Consider the following 21499-nt stretch of genomic DNA (forward strand, 5'->3'; position numbering starts at 1 on the left):
ACGTACACTATTTTTTTTTTTTTTTTTCTTTTTTTGTGGCGTTCACCCCGATATTAGGGTATTTTGCCAAGAACAAAACGGGGAAACGATAATAGTAATAAAAATACCTAACACAAACGAATTTAGAAAGGATAAGGATTAGGTCTAGGATATTTATAGGATATGAAGGATATACTTGTACATATGAGAATATACTTATAAATATATAGGAAAAGCAATTGATGCAACTATAAATGTATTCATGTAATATAACTAAATCTTAATATTGTTATCATATATATATGAAGATAGTATTTTATAGATAATAGGATCATTGGAAGAAAGTAGAGTAAGAATAGAAGTTGGGAATGGAACACGGATGGATCGGAGATGATTAAAAAGGGAGGTGTGGTCAAATTTAGAATATGAGAAGAATATATGATTCAAGTCCGCCACTTCAGCACCGCAATTACACGACGAACTTTGTACAATACCAAGCTTGTATAAATGAGAAGGTGTGCATACGTGACCTAGACGCATACGAGTTATAATAGTTGTTGCGGTCTTTCCAAGCTTTAATTTACAAAACCATGGTTTGAAAGGAATATCGGGTTGACGTACACTATTTCGTTATATTGTCTACGAACTAGCCTAAGAATAAGGAAATCTTTATTACTAACTTAGAGTTAGAAAAAGAGGTTCACCGAGTATACTATACTTAGTCTATGTTTATTTTAGATAAGCCAAAAATGTTACTCGTTCTTAGGTTTCCATTCCAACAAAAATTCATTCATTCGTCAGTCAATTTAATGTTGTAATTTATATTGTAAATTTTGTTTCGTGTCTTGTCTTCACACATTCTCTCGTTTTTCCAATTTAAATTAGTATTTTTAATGTACACTTGTTAGTTATTTTATAACTAGTGTCAGTTTTTTCGTATCATACCAGTCATGCTTTAATAAAAGAAAAATGACTGTGTTTTGGTGAAGAAACAACACTCCATGTTGGTAGTTAAAAAAAAAGTAACAATTTTTCTGTAGGCAAAATAGAAACAATATGACGAAATAATATTTTTAACTATTGAAATGACTGAAAAGGGTTACGAGGGTGATCACTCGTCCTCCTCATGGGATATTCCTGGACCATCGTCATTGGCCGCAATATTAGATACTGTGTTCACATCTTCTGCTTCTGAAAATCCATCTAGAAACGGTAAATAATTTTAATATTTAGTCTAAATCATGCTATTAATGTTTAATTTGTTCATCTTTGCATGAATGATTAGTCTAACACCACTCAACTGAACACAGAATACTGCATCATTCAAATAAGCATTAACAACTAAAACCAGAATTTACTGATTTTTAATAATATATACTTGATTAAGGCACTGGTGACATCAAGCAGTTCTCTCATACACCCAATTCTCACAAATTTTAAATAAGGCTGTACAAATAATTAATCTGCATTCAGTTTTATAATTATAGTTATTAAGTTTCATTCCCGTAATTGTAATTCTGATGTGGAATTTACTGTAACTGAAAATAAAAAAATTATAGAATTTAAAAAAATATCTATTTTTTCAGAAGAAATGGAATGTGATGCTCTATTTGCTGAGAGTGATGATGAAGTAGAGGTGCTTCCTACATCTTCTGAAGCTGCACACACTAGCAATAATGAAACAACACCTAAACCAGTATCATCAAATTATGTGAATTCAACAACTCCAACACAGCCATATGAAGTTAATTTGGCTCCTTTGTCACATCCAATGTCATCACGTACTCCTGTCCCAGAAGAATATCAGCCTCTACCAGATAGCTCTAGTTCACTTGGCTATGTACTTACAGAAAATACTTCTGAAAACACTAATGCTCAGCGAAGATTCTCAGATGTGAATATTCGTTATCAACCAAAACCTGTAGGAGTCAATGAAAGAGGTTACTACTATCCAAATTATACCCATTATGCTGCAGGTGTTAGACCACCTCAAGAATATATTTTTACGCCATATCACTCTAATAATGTTATAGTTCTTAGTGATGATTCAAATTATCTACAACATCCATTGCCATATGCAATGCCGGCTAATCAAACACAACCTGAGGAAAATAATGTTTTACATCCAGGCTATGAACGGTTGCAGCCAAATATGTTTAGTCAAGTCCCTACAACCCTCAATAACCATATTAATGAAAACCAGGCTTTAAATAGTCTAGAGAGACCTAGTCGTAAACTTAATATTTCTCCTAGAAGAAGACAGTCTAAAGAGAATGAATCGGTTAATGCAAATTTGATTGAAGTCAGTTCAGAAGAGGAAGATAATGTATTAGTTCCAAGAAAAAAACAATGTGACAAAGGGGCTGGCCAGCATCTATCCAGTTTGCCATCTGATATCACAATGGATGTAGACACTAATCATAATTCTAGTGAAGTACCTAGAGTCAATATAAAAAGCGAACCACATGATCATGTTGAAGTATTAACACAAGGTAGTGATGACAACAATACCAATAATTTCCAACAGAGTGAACGTAATTGTAGTTGTCAAAGGCATAATCAAAGTCAACGCTGTGTTCACATCCAATCTCATCAACATGACTGTGTCCAAAATGCTCCAATAACGCATATAAAACAAGAAAACTTAGGTTCTGTTTCCCATAACCATGGCTATACTTGTAGAGTGAATCATAACATGTCTAATGCTTGTAATCGTGCACATGTAATACAGACAGATGTCCCTAGAGATAATCCTAACCCTAGTCATGTAAATCGTTTAGGAGGAACCAACCATCACTGTCACAGAACATTTATGAGTTGTTCACATAGTGCAGATAATTCTTCTTCTACAATACAAAATTCATCTACTTCACAAGTTAAACAAGAGTTTGGAACACAAAACATAAAGAAAGAGACTGAACCTCCAGAAGCACAAACTTCAAAAGAAACTCCAATATCAACATCTCCTGGGACTGTTAAAATTGAGGGTACAATTCGACCTAGAGTTAAAATGGAGCCAAATATAGCAAACTCTCAAAGAGACATCAGTCACACTACATCTGTCAAAGTAGAAGCACAAATAAATGAAAATACAAGAATGTGTTGTGAAATTGATTCAGCTGGTGATAGAAGTTCTCCACAACCAGGCACCAGTTCTGGACATGGAGTCCATGCTGGTGACAATGGATCTTGCAATAATCAGGTAATAATTATTTGTTTTAAAATCATTAGTTTCGATAAAAAAAATTTGTAAATTAAAATACGTGCTTAGAGAGAAGAGAGATCATTGAAAAGCCTTTTCTATAACTCTTTTACAACTAAAATCATCATGGTTCATATAATGTTAGAAAATCTTTGTTTCAGTATTGACTTTATCTTTTATATTGATAAAAGATAAAGAAGCCTTTATTCTGTGCTTAACAAAATGTACATTGTAATTATAATTAATATTACATGCATACATTAATATTGTTTTTTCACTAAAATAAACTATGTGTTATAATTATATTACATTATTAGAATTATTTAATAAAATCTTAAAATTAATTGTATTATCAAAATTATATGTTATAATAATAATAATTATTATTTTCTTCCTTAAATTATGTCTCGTAGCACAAAGTGCTACTCCGGCATAGACCTGCTGTTTGCTTTATGTCATCCTCCCATCGTCTCTATGGATAGCTTTGTTTCCTTTTAATGTCCCATGGATACCAAACCATAACCCGTGAGCTTATCCATGCTGTTACGCAACATGTGACCTGTCCATTGTCATTTCTGCTGGTCTATTCGTAAGAGAATGTCTGTCAGCTTAATTCTGGTCCTCATGTATACTCATTTCTGACTCTGTCTTTTCTTTTTAATCGTGACATGCTCCAATCCATAGCTTGGGTGTCGTGCTTGGCACTACATAGAGCGTCATAAGCCGTCTCTGGACACGTTATTGTATCACAGGCAGAGTGATCGAACGACATAAAGGACTATCTCGCATCACCATTCCCAGACAGGACCGTTCATGTAAAATACTAGTCAATAGAATCATACGATGACCACCATTTGTTCGCTACTAGACTCCACAGTCCTTTAGGTTTACTGATAAACGACCAAACCATCTGAAATAGATTACGTGAAGTGGGTCTGCGTTCCCGAAGGTCGCTGAGAGTCCCACCAACAGTACCCTACAATCATAGGATTTATTTACGATGGGATCGCGAATACAGAAATTGGGAGGAGGAAAACTGGCATTATATTTGCCTTTCTGATGAATCTCGTTTCGGTATGAGGCCGGATACAAGACATACTCGAGTTTGAAGAAAATTTTGTTAGGAAGTTTTTTCACATGAAGGGTAACATTACTGGTTTAGGCCAGTATTTGTATCGGTGAAAGAACCAATCTCATTTGTAGCTGCAGCAACCTCCATCATCATCCATTTCAATGTTTTCCAAATCGGGTCCGAGCCTCTTTTACATCTCATAAAATTACTCAGCGCCCCTTTTGATTCTCGGCCAACGGTGCAACCCGACCGCGCACTCCTCTATTACTGATACGATATTGCTTATATATATAAAAAAAAACTGCGTCCAAAGTGACTGCGCTTAGATAGCATCTAAGTCTCCAATATATTAAATCCCATCAAAAACACGATATAAAAAAATGGGAAGTCTGATGATGCAGTTCTTTTGCTACAAAAAGTTTTAAGATCTCATATATTCATATGTCAGTAATTTTAGGGTTTATGGTAACACCTTTTCAACATTTTTTTTTATAAATAGTTATCTAAACCTATCTACCAACATTGGTAGTGCCAAAATTGATATGGTATCAATATTACATATCTTTATTTCGATAATATTTGTAATAACTTGGCAATTGCATGGCGACATATTCTGTAATAAAATACTTTATTCTTAGGTACACTTTGATAGAAAGCAGTAGCGAACACAAAAGATCATCACATTTATTAATTTACTTTTTCGCCACCTACCCACTTCTATCTGTTCTCCTTTAACCATAAATTGTCTGTCAGAGATTACTCTAGCGATAAAACCGCCTTTTGTATCTTTATGTATATATTTCTAGCTGTATTTATGTTACTGTATTTCACTTGAATTGTTCAATTGTCATTGTATATTTTTATGTTTGTGGTGCAATGAAGAGGTAAATAAATAAATCATAGAAAGGCCGCAGTGTCACAGTTTTCCTGCCTGAAAAAGCCCGTCTCTCAATGATAAATAATAGGTACACTTTAGGTTTACTTACTGATCGAAATAGTAGATTTTGTAATATATTATTCTTTTGTAATTTGTAAATACCATATAATTGCAAAGTGAATATAATTGTTATAGAACTAAAGATCTCTAATATTTGATTCATTTTGTTTCTTTTTTTTTATGTCATTTTTAATTTCAAAGACCAGTTATATAACCTGGCGCTGCATTATGCATTATTGTTTTTTATAATTTATTATTTTTAATAAAAAAAAACAACAAACAATGGAGGTGGCAAACCATAGTGTTGCGGGCCTATGGACGTCTGCAACACCAAGGGTATCACGAGCGCATTGCCGACTCTGAAAGAACTTTAATAAAAAATCCATACTGTAGTCTCTAGGGAAAACCTTGGCAGGGAGCTTATCCTATAACCTGAGTGTTCTCGGGAGAAAATCCCTTAGAAACAGTACTCTACGAAATATGTTAGTTTGTATAAAGCAGCCAGGTATAAAAACTTATATATTCATATTATATTATTTAGTGGTGTACAATAATAATAACTGTATTCTGTATTTATAAGAATAATATATATTAAAAGAACATGGGATACAATAATAATATAATTAATCTTGTACAAACTATTGACAGAAAAATGCTTATAATTCTGTTTGTACTTTTTGTTACCTGGTTGTTTTCTGCATAATTAGCTTCTGTTACGCTAAATATATGTCGAATTAAGTATCATGTTTTACTGCTGTACAATATAGGTTTTTTTTTTGCTTGGTGAAAATGGTATTGTAACCCCGCCTGCGCTAACGGGATACGCTGGCGGAGCACCAGTTAAGGGTGATAGATGAGAATGAAAACAGGCTAGTTAGCCCATCATGATGAATTCATCAGGAATTAACCATTATAGTTTCCAGGGAGAACCGCGAGGAGGTCGACCTGGTTAGGTATATTGCTAGCTTTCTCTAGGATTCTCAGTCTCCATTACTAACAATCACGTTCGCCCCAATATAGGTATATTATTACTTATCACATTTATCCCTAATCGTTAAACAACTAGACAGCCATTTACGTACGTGAAACTAATATAAATTATTATAATACTTATATATTTATTGTGAAAATTTTAATACTTGTTGTGGATTTTCAGGAGAAACGAACAAATATGAATGCTGGCGCTGGGGTATTATCTGCACCTGACTTGCAACTCGATTGGGTGTCAGACTCAGGCTCAGAAGATGATGTACTGCTTTTAGAAGAGGAAAATAATCCGGTATGTTTAACTTACTCAGTATCTTTAACACAGACATAAAAGCAAAGAAACAACACTTGTATCTCTGTATATATGTACACGAATGTTTATTGTGCATTATTCTTTCTACTACTACTGCTGTTGCAAAAGTTATTTAGTTATATCAAACTCCATCGCGTCAAACCAATTCAAAAATAATAATAATATTGGGATCCCCAATAAAAACTTTTAATCCGACTTAAGCCAAAATGTTGACACGCAGAGGGTATGTAATTGCAATATTTTTTTTTGTAATCACTAAAAAAAATATTAGTTATTTATAAATTATTTTGAAAAAAATAAATATAAAAACATAACAGTAAATACAATACTTTTAAAAAAAGTATAAATCTCTTATGAAGAAACTGTGAAAGCAATTCATCATCATCTTTATTATCATCATTACCTTTGATGTTTATCGTTGCTTTCTTGGAATTATATATAGTATATAATCATGTACATATGTATATTTATTGTATGTGTTTTTATAATAGATATGTTTATATGTAAGTAATATTTGTTTAATGTATTCATGTAAATATATTTAAACGATCATAATGTGCAGTAGTTCACCATTGTATGTGTTATATCATTTATAAATCAATATGGATACATCAGTAATTATTTATCTACAATAATTTTTAATCTTTCACTGCATTTCTGTTTTGACAAGAGGTAACTGGTAGAGAATACTATATAACATTAATACCGCGTTTTGTACAATTTTTTTTTTGTAATTTGGGCAATAAAGAATAAACAAATAGAAATTATATTTGATGATCCCCAGCGTACTGTGATAGATCTAACAAGCTCGCCAGGACAAGCGCAGACCCCGGCTTCCGCTGCGGGGCCGGCGTGTGGCCCGAGACCAGACCCAGGGACGGAAAGTTCGGGCTCGCCACCGGCCGCGGGACAGGAGGGCAGCACCGACCCTCCCTGTGACGATTCACCCATCATCCCGCCGGTGTATCAGCACAATTCGCAAACTTCACATCGGCAGATAATGCCGCGGAGGTAATGTGAAATTATAACAGAAATGAGTTATATGTAACTGGAAATTAATTTCTATGTAGGAAGATTGACGGTCTAATATTACATATTGCTAGACAATACGCCTTTGCTGTTTTGTCAACAACTTATTTTTCCATTATTATTATTATTTCTATGCCACTATGCTTTTTTTTGATGAGTGAAAATGAAAACAGGCCAGTTAGCCCATCATGATGAATTCATCAGGAATTAACCATGATAGTTTCCAGGGGGAACCGCGAGGAGGTCGACCTGGTTGGGTATATTGCTAGCAATAGGATTCTCAGTCTCCATTACTAACAATCCCTTTTCCCCCTTATGCCACTATGTTAGGTTGACTTGAAGAGATCTCTTTTAGAGATAAGTTCATTTTTGCTTATATTATTTCTAATTGTTATTATTATTTTTATGTCTTCGTGCAGTAAAGAATATATTAATAAGTAAACCCTAGCCATTACAGTAAGTATTGTCAAAATTGGTTTAGAATTGTAAACTATTTTTATCCTTTTAGCTGTTACTCCTCCTTTTGTAGTACCTTAAAAACAGATAATTGAAATAAATATTCAAAATTATAATAATGCATATATGTATATGTTATAATAACGAGCCTCGCGGCGCAGTGGTGGACACGTTGTTTTGAGTAAATGAGCTCTCGGGTTCAATTCTTGAACGGTCAACATAGGAAACAAACTTTTCTGAATTGGTTCTGTTCTGGGTGTGCCCCCAAATGTCCGTTGTTTGCTTCCTCATGATACAGGGTCCTTAAGCTAGGAGCTTAAGACCTGACGATTGGTGGGACTGCATGGCATTTATAAAGAAAAATATTCTAACATTTTATATATCGCTCTAACGAAGTGTTCGTAATTGAACTGTTACAGTTTATTTAATATGTGTGTGTGTGTGTGTGTTTTTTTTATAGAATCGTTCGCATTGGGAATTGCTTGTCATCGTGTCGTTGTTGCTGCCCGCACACGCACGCGCACCCGCCGCCGGCGCACCACGCGGCGCACGCGCACCACGCGCACCACGCGCACCACCCGCACTCGCACCACCCGCACCACGGCCACCACCCGCACCACGCGCACCCGCCACGCCCGCCGCCCGCCAACCACACGCTGCTGCCGCACACGCACCACACGCCCATGCACGCGCACTGTGAGTCAACTTTATAATTTTATACTTTGTCGTACAGTTTGTCAGTAATGGGAAACTCCGACTTAAGGGACATAATGACAAATCTTCCTTAAAAATCTTCCATATATAAGACTAGCGCCACATTAAAGTTTTCTTTCATCCTATAACCTCGAATTCTTCAAAAGTAACGTGAAAAAGCACTTTTTTTTTTAATGGGTGCTAATGGAATGGTAAGCCTACCCGCGGTATCGGTATACACCGACGGGGCACCAGTGAAGGATGATAGGTGACGATGGAGCAGGTCAGTTAGCCTATCATGACAAACTCCATTAGAATTAACCACGATGGTTTCCAGGGGGAACCGCGTGGAAATCAGCCTGATAGGGTGTATTGCTAGCAATAGGTCAGACTCCATTATTAACATTCCCTTTCCCCCACCCCCCAAAAGCTCTTATTAGGTCAGCAACCATTGGGAGTAAATCAGTCTCTTTTCATTTGATCATAGTCATGGAACATATTCTGTCTGTGTTCGCTCAGGATAACGTGGCCATGTGTCAAGCTACGATTATAATAAAAAAGTGCACACAAAAAGCAAACAAATTAAGAATTTACAAAATTAAAAAATAAAACAGTTTGTGAAAAAAAATTACCAACAAGTAGTATCTGTTTTTTAATAAAAAAGTAAAAAAAAATTCTAAATGATACATTTTTAAAGCATTACCTATACATTTTTACAGTGGGTGACCGTCGACGAGATGGGATGTCCATCGCTCCGCCGTATCTTGTTCACGAACGTTTGTGGCAACGTCAGCAACACATGCTTGTAAAGACCTTATAATATTTTTATTTTACTTAATGGTAAATAGTTTTTATGAAGTATTACAACGATTTTCGATGTTTGATATACATTGCCAACTTCAGCATAATTTGATAATTTTAGTGACAGCAAACACATTATACTAAATGTTTGTAACCAGTAAACTGTTATTCCAAATAATAGTTTATTGGTTTCTGATTCCAATTAATTTGCTATTTACTTTGGTGCAGGAGGTGCAACGACGTAGCATGATAGGTGACATCAGTAGCGGCTTTACACAATTCCCGCCTACTTACACTGTACCACCTACAACCGTGCTCTCTGTATGTACTTTAATATTTCATTACATATAATTTTACTAATTTATACTTAACCTCTACAATAAAATAACGAGGCACTGCAGTGCATACGTATTTTTTCAGAACTAAATATGTAAAATCTAACAATTATAAACTACAGTGGATTTCATTTATTACGACCTTGGTTGTAGCGACCATTTGCCTATAGCGTCGTTAAATCTAAGTCCCTTGAATTTAAATCATGCTTTAGTACAAAATTCATGTAACTATAGCGACTTTGGATGTAACGCCGAGTTCGGGTGTTTAATGAATCATTTGTAACAAATTCCTAGAAATCCCATGCAGGTATTGCGACCGAAGTTTGGTCGCCAAAGAGACACAAAGATTTCTTTCTTTCACAAACACTTCTAACCTTTTGTTTACGACCACACAGATGGTCAGCAAGTATAGAGAATACCTATTGTTTATAGTTATCAGCTAAGTAGGTAGGGAAGCATGTACGTTTCGGAGTTGAATTTATGGTTCAGTTACAAAGTGATATTCTGAGTAGCAACTGAATTTAGTAAACTTTTAAATAAGTATGACTGCCTCGACGTGCATTCACTGTTAAAGAAAAGGCGGAAATCATTTCAAAATTGAAAAACTGTGAAAACAATGCTGATTTGTGCGAAGAAAAAACTATACATGTGTACGTGTCTGTATCTCTTTACCTTTGCCTATAATGACTTCCGGATATAATAACGAAAATAGAATGGTCCCTTAATCGCCGTTATATCCGAAATCCACTATATTTTCTTTTATATTAAAATTTCCAGTTTCCGGATGAGTTTGAGCCACGAGATCTGAGTTCTAACCGCACATCCCAAAGTTTATCAACCGGAATTACACCTTTGTTGATGTAAGTACCTATGTGTTGCTCTTTTATAATAAAAAATTTAAACGTAATTTTAAATTTAAATTGTAATAACATAAAAATGTAAATGACAAAATGATTAAATTATAACGTTTTGTTTAGCTATTTGTTTATCTAAATATGTCAATTACTTAATAATATTCTTGATTTACGGTTCCATAGCTAGTTATTTAAACAATATTGAACATTAGTTGTTTTATGTTTAGTTATTGTGGCAATACAAACATTAAGCATATTGTAATCTGCGATATGAGAACACTTCCTTTTCGTTTCAATACAATGTTTTATAAAACATGGAGTTTTAAATATTGAAAACAGAAATTATAATAAGCAATAGTACTTTTAAAATTAAATTAATAGTTCAATAAATTTTATTTACAAAAAAAAATTTACAGCGATGGTCAACAAATTCACCATCACATGCATCACTACATGCAGATGCATCCTCCACATCTTCACATATCTATCCAGCCCTCGGTAATGGTGAGATAAAATTTAAATAAAAAAAAAATATTCTATATACAAAAATTGTAACAAAATAGAACACTAGTTGTAGTCATATGTTAATAGATAAGCATGGTGTTTAATGAAATGATAGCTCAATTGGTAAATTCTTTTTTTTTTCAAATTTTTCAATCATGCATCAATCTAAATTATTTTTAATTTCTTTTTTAACTATGATATTTAGCTACATTATATAATTTTGCGTAAATTAACACATAGCAGCTAAAAAAATAATATATAATAATGAATTAATTTCAATAATCATGACATTGAATATATATATATATATATATATATATATATGAGTATTCTCAAATTCAAAAAGTAATCAATGAAGATAAATATAACTATGGATGTTTATGTTCTATTTAACTCCTTCTTTCAAATATTGATAATTGGGATTAACTAAATTAAAAAATAAAAATATTACTATTTTTATTTTGTAGTTTACTTTTACATACATTTTCCCTTAATTACTGAGTACTAACTACACTTTCTGCTGTCGTGCAAATAAGAATAAAAAAGTTTGACTGTATTTTACAAAAGTTTGTATTTATATCGATATCCTACATAGATCCTTTTTTTTAATTAGTCCTTCCGCCTGTGGGCCTTTTTTTATGGGTGAAAATGGAATGGTAACCCCGCCTGCGCTAACGGGATATGCTAGCAGAGCACCAGTGAAGGGTGATTGATGAGAATGAAAACAGGCCAGTTAGCCTATCATGATGAATTCACAAGTAATTAACCATAATAGTTTCCAGGGAGAACCACGAGGAGGTCGACCTGGCTAGGTATATTGCTAGCAATGGGATTCTTAGTCTCCATTACTGACAATTCCTTCCCACTCCGTGTGCAGGGGTCGAACGCATTGGCGGCGCACATGGTGGCGATGGTGCGCGCGGCGGAGGCGGCGGACGCGGTGGAGGCGGCCGAGGCTCGCCGGGCCAGCCGCGGTGCCTCGCGCGCCGTCATCGAGCGTAACACCTACCGCCACGCATACGCCACGCCCGCGCCCCACCACCAGGACGAGAAGTGCACTATCTGCTTGTCCATCTTTGAAGTCGACTCTGATTGCAGGTATTGTGTGGTCATGCATCCAATCGGATTCCTCTTTATAAGTGAAGAAACTTGTATTCTTCTATATTTTTTATTGTACAAATATTATGACCTCAAAATTATTCCATTCATGATTTGTAGTAATGGAGTCTTAGGTTATGTTATCAAATTAATGTTAATGTGTACATAGTACTTATTTACAAAGATTTGTAACCAGATATAGATTTAAGTAGACATTTTAATACCATCTTTACATTTCAATTTTTTTCTGTCTCCAAGAAGTCCAAGTACCTGGGCATAATTAAGACCAAAAACTGACATCTTTGAATCCACATATAGATAACACTATTCAAAAGACTAAATTCGCACTTAGACGTCGCTTAGCCGGGTGTAGATGAGGGATAAATCCCAAAATCGCCCTAAGTCAAGAATCTGATTTATATCTGGCTTAAATTTACACATGAAAAATTTATTGACCAAAATTAGTATTACAGATGATATTTTACAAAGAATATAAAAAATTAAGTAGAAAAAAATTGCTCAATATTAAAATCGACTGAGGTACTGTGGTGGCTATTTCTGTATATATGTTCAGACAGATAGAACTGTTGCATTTTAAAAATATCTAAGTACAATGATGGACTGAATTTAGAACTAGAGCTCAGAGCTCTTGTTCTCTATCGGATAAATCCAACAGGGGCACTATGGGCATAAAAATATTTGTTGGACAAATTTTACTGAGGTAAAGTCAAAGATTAAAATTATTGTGAAATTTATTTATTTGTAGGAGACTACCATGTATGCACCTGTTCCACATGGAATGCGTAGATCAGTGGCTGAGTACCAACAAGCACTGCCCTATTTGTCGTGTTGACATTGAAACACATCTAAACAAGGATGCCACTTTTTAATGGATAACATAGCACAGGTAAAAATTATATTTCATGCAATAATAATATTTTATTTTAATACTAGTCAGTCAGTTTATATTTTAGGTGTTTATCTATATATGTCACTATTTCTTTTTTTATTTAGTTTTACTATTCACTTCTTCTTCTTCTTCTTCTTTCAGTTTTTGCTCCAGTTGTGGAGAACTAATGATGGCCTGCTGTTGCAACTCTAAACTCTCTTGCTGAAGTTCATGTGTCAACTGCTTCTGAGCATTGCAAGTCCTGAGAACAGGTTACATAATACTGCCAATTACTTGTATATAAATTATACATATTATTATGTATTGTTTATTAATATGTTTATTTTCTAACATTTTTGTTATATCTTTATTACAATGTTAAAATGTCAGAAGAGGTGACTATTTGTTGACTTTTCATTAAGGTAATGTTGTATCAAATAATGATACAACTAATTATTTTATAAAACATAACTTTATCCCGAAGTTCATTGAAACTATATACTAAGGGAAATTGTAAAAATTATTAGATATAAAAACGTAATAAGACTATTAAATGTTTTTCCATTGACATTGTTTTCTTTATACATACCTGCATGCATGATCTATTCTTTCACATATAGCATCTGATGCAACAATGTTTCCAGATAAATAAGATATTTCAGCTGCAACTGTTGCCAGTTTTTCAGCATAATCCATATAACCTATAATTTATATTAGTAAATATTTATTTCACAATATAAATTAATAACTTATAAGGTAATCACCTTATAAGCTATTCATTTTATATTTATCTACTTCTTATACACCTTTAATTTTTTTTTTATGATATATAACTATTGGAAATTCAAAACATTGATACATAGGCTTTATGACCCTAACAGAATGTTGCTTTTCAAAAGAATTACAAATTTCACTATAATGGACAGATATTTTTTAAATAATTAGTACCTATTACATTCTGGCTGAATGGAAAACTTACTAAATAGCATACGGAGGTTATGCTTGAGATCACGAAGGGAACCTCTCACTGCAACCAATTCATCCCAGTGTTGTGGAGGAGTGCCTTCACCCCATTCTAAAGCTTGTTTTACTAAACATATTTCTTTTGTTAACGCTTCTCTTAACCTTAAAAATATGATATTATATATAATTATTTTCAATCAAAATTTTTTAAAATTATATAAAATAGGCAAAAACATTAAATAATACAAAACAGTGTTGCTATTTCTGCTTATTTCTTGTAAAACATGCAGCCGATTTATACAGGTTACACTATCATTTAAAGGAGGGAAAGGATTGTTAGTAATTCAGACTATCAGTCCCATTGCTATCAATATACTCTATTAGTTGACTTCGATATAATTATGTTCCCCTTAGCAACCATTGTGCTGAAAGGTATATTCATTATGATGAGTTAACTAACTTGCCCTTTTCCTCCATGTGGTTCTCCTAGAAACCATCTTGGTTAATTCTTTATTATGATGGGCCAACTGACCTGTTTCATTCTCACCTATTATCTATTATTGGTGCCCCACCAGCATATACCATTAGTGCAGGAGGAGTAACCATTCTATTATCATCCATAAAACTATGATAGCTCAACAGAAATAAAAACAGATGGAAAGCTTAGATATTTTCTATATAAATTTCATTACAACACAAAAGTCAACTTGTACACATGTAATAGCTGATGTCACAGTAGTTTTTTCTTTAGAATTTTCTCAATTTAATGCTAAAAACTTCATAATATAATCAGTATTGTATAAGTGAATTACCTTTCACTTGTGTCATATATAGCGACTAATGTCACGGTAAGTAGTTGTGTGGCAGCATTAACGTTCACTGTAGTGGCTTGGCGGATTAAAAATTCATGTTCTAAATTATCATCTTTCCATGTTATATCCACTTCCTTTTTTTGTTTTCCTTCACAGTGAGTTAAATTTGCTAATCCAATAGTAACCGGAATAAATTTTAGGGCATTATTTGCCACTGTTCTTCTGTTTACTTTATTAACGGACTTGAATATATTGAATAATATATTTCTAAGCATTGTCTATAATTCTGATGTATGGAAAAAAACGGAGATTTATTACTATTTTTTATTTCACTCCATAACAATTTGTTGAAAAAAAAAAAGAATGTTATTTTTTTGAGGTTAAGAATATAGAGATGTCAAATTCTTTGTATGTCAGCTGACGACCAATTTTTTTTATTAACCTATTTTACGGCTCTAGATGGTAACGGTCTCTCTCTCTCTCTGTCTGTATATATAGAGTGTCTGACTGTGTGTGTGTGTGTGTGTGTGTGCTGCTTCTTTTTTATCTTCACTTCATTTTTTTGCAAGATAGGCAGAAAGGAACCGAAACCCGTATAGGTTAGTGTGACACATACACTTAGGATATCGTATTTTTTTTTTGATGGGTGAAAATGGTATGGTAACCCCGCCTGCGCTAACGGGATACGCTGGCGGAGCACCAGTGAAGGGTGATAGATGAGAATGAGAACAGGCCAGTTAGCCCATCATGATGAATTCATCGGGAATTAACCATGATAGTTTCCAGGGGGAACCGCGAGGAGGTCGACCTGGTTGGGTATATTGCTAGCAATGGGATTCTCAGTCTCCATTACTAATAATCCCTTTCCCCCCAGGATATCGTATTACGTACTAACAGACTGGTAATGCGATTAAAAAAACGAGACGAAAATGTTATTAAACAAACTTGTGCGTAAAATGTGAATGTTAGCATATATCAATGCTGCACCATGCTCATTCTATCGTTAGATGATTAAACGATTCTGTATACGATAGTAAATCGAAACTTTCAATTTTATCTAACAATTAGAAATTTTAAAAATTAATAATTATTTATTTAACTTCAGTACACATGTAATAAATTTTATTTAATATCTACGTATTATGTAATAACTGTGTAACTAAATATATTTGTGAACTTGTCAACTGTCAGCTTGTTATTGACATGCTGACAGTATATTCAGAGTAGCATGCTAAACAGAGTTTTAAGAACATGCCAATCTTAAGCATGCTCATAGGTATGATATTTTATGAGCATGTCTACCTGTACCTTTGTATTGTGCTTGCCTAAATTTTTAGCTATTATATCATAAAACCCTTACCTTACTTTTACTCGTAGGTATAGAACAAGATCAAAATAAAAATGGACGTGTGACAAAATAACACTTTTATTAATTTTTATATTTTTGGATTTCTCTTCATTGCACTTGCATCCGAAACCTAACTTAAGTAATTAATCATTTATCAGACTTATTCATTAGTTTCATGTCATTAGTCTATGTCAAGCTTTTTCAAATTTTTTCGCACGGTTTTTTTATGAAACTAAGAATGGCAAACAAGCTGACATTATTATATAATCAATGTATTGTATAAGTATTGAAAATTGTATATTATCTAAAAACATATGAATAATCACGTCGTTCTACATTCGCTGGATTGACGTCAAAATCTAGAACAGCTAAACTACGGTCAGCTGCGGCGATTAGTTTAGTAGAATCGAAGTCTAAACTATATACTGGCGATGTTTGTTTCTGAGTAAAATATATCTGAAACGAAATATTTTTTTTTTCTTTATAAAATAGGAGGCAAACGTGCATATAAATTACGTGATGGTGACTACCGCTCATAAGCATCTTTAACACTAGAACAATTGTAGGTGTACTGCCGTTTAAAAATAAATAAATATAATCATAAAATACATTCATATTAACTAGAACCCAACAGCGATAAAATTAAGTGTGATGTGAGTAATACACGTAATTACAACGCACCATCTAGCCCCAAACTGAGCATAGTTTGTACTATAAATAACTGAATAACTGAAGAAGATATATACTTTTTCTATAAATACATATTATACATAGAAAATAACTAGACCAATATAAAACTATATGAATTCAAATGTTAGTATTGAGTAGCGATCAAACCATTGAAAGGTGAGGTGATGTGTTAAATTGCTACACCATAAAGTTCTTCAATTTACTTTATAAATTAAAAATATATAACTAAAGTAGTTGACAAGCGGAATATTGTGCGAGTTTATTGACACTTAATGGTAGTACACATCATGATATTACTTCAAATAACAAGATTTAATAAACAAAACTTACTTGCACATGTGATTCATTTTTACGTGTATCAAATAGTACACAGCGGGCATATTCAGATGAGCCTACAATTATAGAGCGATCTCCATCAGATTTTACACAGTATAGAGAAGACAGGAAAGGATCCATTGCATCATAAACCTGAAAAAAAAAATAGACAGCTTTTAACAATTAGAATAGCCAAAATTTCAACATAAAAATTGTAATCAATTTTAAATAGTTTTTTATCATACAATATTTTTATTATTCATAAAAATAAAAATAAATATGTATGTTCGAATTTATAATCCCCAATAGTCAGACATCTGTCAACAGTTTTCAATTAAATCCATTCAGTAGTTTTATGGCAAAAACTTGTTACTGTTTGTTTAACAAATATTTGTTTGTTGTTGTTTAACAAATATGTATTCATTTATCTATCGTTACAAACTTTCGCATTTATTATATTAATAGAATATTTACATATTACTAACCTTATCATGACTCCGAATATCAATTAAGCGCAACTTTCCCGAATGTGTTACATAAACAAAAGTATTTGGATCGTGCCATTGAATGTCTCTCACAACTTGTTTTAAATCTGTCTTTTCATGTGGAGTCATAAGTACTTTACACCTGGAATAATAGCAAATAAGTATATATTTTAATTGACATGATAATTATTTTAAATTAATCCTGGAATAATATTCCTAAGGGGGAAAATAGTACTAAATCTTAAGTACATTTTATTGATACAAGACAGAGAAAACATGAGATCTTATTCATTTATTTCTAAACTATTCAACTAAACTTATAAATACCGTAAAATATTTAATTGATGTTAAAAGTGTGTTACTTTGTTTTCTACATAGTTTTGGTACATCTTTTTTTAGTTGTTAATTTGAAATAAGATTTCTTTTGAAATTCTTTCTTTATAAATATACTGTTAAGATACTATTATTAAATAATATACTTACGATCGAGCATCAAGTAAAACAGGACTATCATTTCCATTAAGTCCAATTGCAAGTTTATTTCCTAATTGGTTTAGGTGCATGCACCTTATTCCCACATTGTTTGATAGAGTGATGTCTGTTACACCTGGATATAATTATCTAAGATAAGAACAATAAGTATACAATTAGTTTAAAGTAAACTGTGGTGTTATTGTAATTAAATAAGTAGAAATGCTACAATTAGGATTAATCATAGCAAAAATTAATGCCTTATCATCAAATCCTAACATTATAAGTCTGAAAGAGTAATTGTTTGTTTGGTACATCTGAATGCCTTAACAGATTCATGAATCATTATGACTTGGTATACATGTATTGACGTGGAGAAAGACAATTGCGGGCTTAATTAATTAATGATATTATGTTGTACACTTTTAGTTTCTTAGACATAAAGATTAATCTTTTTTTTTTTTAATGGGTCATAATGGAATTAAGTAGCGTAAAATTAAGCAGAATTTAAGCTTAATTGTTTAAAGTGTGTAGTGTACCTACTAGATAACTGATAAGATATATGTAGATATATATATATATATATATATATATATATATATATATATATATATATATATATATATATATATATATATATATATATATATATATATATATATATATTATATATATATATATATATATATATATATATATATATATATATATATATATATATATATATATATATATATATATATATATATATAGAACATCAGCTTGTATGATATCAATTAACATGAAATTTTTTAATTATACTTTATTAATAAGTTATTCTATTAAATGTCCACTGCTGAACATTACATTGAGGCCTTTCCCATAAGGGAACTTTACTGTATGGATAGATTATTAAAGTAAATAAATAACCAAAAAATATAGCTGGTATAGTTTATGAAACACAGTTATGTTGATGATAAAAATTTAACACATATTTTTATATATAGTTAACAATACCTATATATATAAATTGAAATTGAAATGAAATTTATTGCGATGAATGTGGTAAGTTTAGGTAACATTATACATTTTGTGTAACCATGACATTCAGCCAGCTTGGCATGCAAAGAGAAAGTAACTTACTAATATCATGATTATTATATATGACATCAGGTGTAGGTTCATGGGTTTCATGCTTTCTCAAGCTCCACAGTCGCAACACAGAGCTGTAATTAGAACCAGTAGCTATAATATGGAATGGTTCATTTTTATTGAATAATTCCACAGTTGTCAACTCTACCTCACCATTTTCATGGCAATCTCGAATGTGACACATTAATTGTGGTTTTTGTTTGATGTTATTTACTTCATACACTGCCATACAGCCATCTCTGTGAACATTATTTTAAGAAATTATTAATGGATCACGATGATGCAAATTATTCTATGATGTCCATGGGACTGTTCATGTTTAGAAACAATGGTTACTATTCTCCATCAAATGAGCCTGATTGCTCACTTATTTATATAGGTTATAACAGCACAAAAGCTGATGTTTTTTATTACTTATTTCAACATTGCATAACATATAAAAAAATATTTACAGTCACCAACTTCATATCATATCAGCCATTAACTATTAAACATATACCACCCCCATAAGAGGGGGAGGGGAGGGTCAGTAAAAGCCAGCAAACAAATTACCTACTTATTGCATTATTAAATTCTTGTTTTGACTATTTTCTTTTAAATGCATGCTTCTCTCATTCTATTCACAATAGATATATTTATACACACAAAAGCAATTTAATTGTAAGAAATTCTTTAACACACTGTACACATACCTATTTCCACAAACAATAAGATTATTTCTTAAAACAAATCTTGATATGTCATTTGTACGAACACCAGATCTCTTGATCTTTGGAACTTGTAATTTCCAACAGGCTACCTTACAACATGGTAATCCTTTTTTGTTTGTAGTATAGCACTGCAGTGCTGAACCTACTGACATCACCAGAGCTTCTGAATTGTGAAATAATAACCAGGGCATATAGTTTGTATAATGTCGAATAAGAACCTGTAAAAGGGTATGGGGAAACTATTTACATCTTGGTATTAAACAGTGCTAGGTATTGAATAACTGAAATAATGATAATTAATATGTACACACTACGGTATGCACACAATGATTTTAAATAGCCATTAAAAAATAAAGTTAAAAATATTAACCTGTGCTTTATAGACACCATAACGCCAATTGTATGAAATTCTAGATCGTTCATACCAGGACAATGTGATAGGGTTACTGAAATTAATAATTCATAAATAAGTACATATTACTCGAAAGAATATGGCATATATGAAACAAATACTTAAATTTGTTTCTAACCTGTTCTCAATACTGTAGTATACAAATAATTTTTTTTGACCAGCTGATCTCCAGATTGCATTATCATTTATAATGAAATTTCTCAAAAACTTACAAGATAGCATAACATTGAGAAGCTCTGAGGTGGTCAGCCTTCTAAAAATATTAGCTAATACTTCTGGAGGTAAATGTAAAAGTAGTGTAGTCATTATAATTTTAAAACGTTTATCTAATCATGATTTAATAATTATGTTATAACAATACTGACTACTGTGAATGCTTATTCAAATAATAACAGAGTGATTGCAGCCCTATTAAATTACAGAATCTTATAGAATTTACCGGGACTAGCGATTTTTAGAATTTTGTACTAGAAATTTTTGAACTTGTCAAATTGAAATTGCAAGCAATTTTATTATCGTACCACATGAATTGTGATTTTCTATTACTAATTAAAAATATAATTATTTTAAATTTATATAACTATGAATATACAATAGAAATAAATAGTGATAAGAATGCAGAGAATACAGATAAAGAATATGTATTATATAGAAATTTATTGAAGAAAATGCTTTAAAATGTCAATGTCCAAGGCAAAGGAACTAAGTCATACAGCCTGATCTTCAGTAGAAAGATAGTATTATATTATCTGTAGCAGATAATTTTAATTTCTTTAAAAAATTAAACAGCGTAAAGTTGCCTTTTTGTTTTCAGGATTCTTCAGAATGTTCATAAACCAAATGTTCTAAATTTTTTAATAAGTCATGTATGAAGATGTTTTCTTTTATATTAATCGTCAATATTAGCAGTAAGATATTAAAAAATAGGCATAAATGTAGCAAAATATTTCAAAATTTCTTTACTTTTCTTTAATTTTTTTACTTTTTTCACCTTAAATTATAAGGTACCTAGG

General features: G+C 32.2%; 3 protein-coding genes across 6 annotated transcripts; 1 reads left to right on the forward strand and 2 right to left on the reverse strand.

Moving 5' to 3' along the window:
- Nucleotides 1–757: 757 nt before the first annotated feature.
- Nucleotides 758–13715, forward strand: LOC113520250 (E3 ubiquitin-protein ligase arkadia). 3 transcript variants are annotated; one of them, XM_026905524.3, is made up of 12 exons: nt 758–1191; nt 1566–3181; nt 6347–6469; nt 7275–7501; nt 8436–8671; nt 9388–9473; nt 9698–9790; nt 10582–10664; nt 11075–11162; nt 12040–12260; nt 13027–13167; nt 13312–13715. In XM_026905524.3, the coding sequence occupies exons 1-11, from the start codon at nt 1065–1067 to the stop codon at nt 13148–13150; spliced, it is 3024 nt and encodes a 1007-aa protein (XP_026761325.2). In that variant the 5' UTR covers nt 758–1064; the 3' UTR covers nt 13151–13167; nt 13312–13715. The 3 variants fall into 3 exon arrangements, with proteins under 3 accessions (XP_026761325.2, XP_031770561.2, XP_031770560.2); XM_031914701.2 differs by having other exon boundaries at nt 11075–11156; XM_031914700.2 differs by having other exon boundaries at nt 1569–3181.
- On the reverse strand, nt 13130–15199 carry LOC113520437 (uncharacterized). The gene is made up of 4 exons (XM_026905770.3): nt 14925–15199; nt 14129–14274; nt 13739–13850; nt 13130–13411 (listed from the first exon to the last, which is right to left on the reverse strand). Exons 1-4 carry the CDS (start codon nt 15197–15199, stop codon nt 13267–13269), a joined length of 678 nt encoding a protein of 225 aa, XP_026761571.2. The 3' UTR covers nt 13130–13266.
- On the reverse strand, nt 15021–21118 carry LOC113520290 (F-box/WD repeat-containing protein 4-like). 2 transcript variants are annotated; one of them, XM_052898201.1, is made up of 9 exons: nt 20605–21118; nt 20445–20520; nt 20057–20292; nt 19356–19603; nt 18246–18369; nt 17763–17904; nt 17293–17430; nt 16599–16728; nt 15021–15210 (listed from the first exon to the last, which is right to left on the reverse strand). In XM_052898201.1, exons 1-9 carry the CDS (start codon nt 20790–20792, stop codon nt 15203–15205), a joined length of 1290 nt encoding a protein of 429 aa, XP_052754161.1. In that variant the 5' UTR covers nt 20793–21118; the 3' UTR covers nt 15021–15202. The 2 variants fall into 2 exon arrangements, with proteins under 2 accessions (XP_052754161.1, XP_026761375.2); XM_026905574.3 differs by lacking the exon at nt 15021–15210 and having other exon boundaries at nt 16528–16728; nt 20605–21117.
- Nucleotides 21119–21499: the final 381 nt, after the last annotated feature.

This window comes from Galleria mellonella, unplaced genomic scaffold (genome assembly GCF_026898425.1).
Source record: "Galleria mellonella isolate WM207_F2 unplaced genomic scaffold, CSIRO_AGI_GalMel_v1 utg40, whole genome shotgun sequence".
NCBI lineage: Eukaryota > Metazoa > Arthropoda > Insecta > Lepidoptera > Pyralidae > Galleria > Galleria mellonella.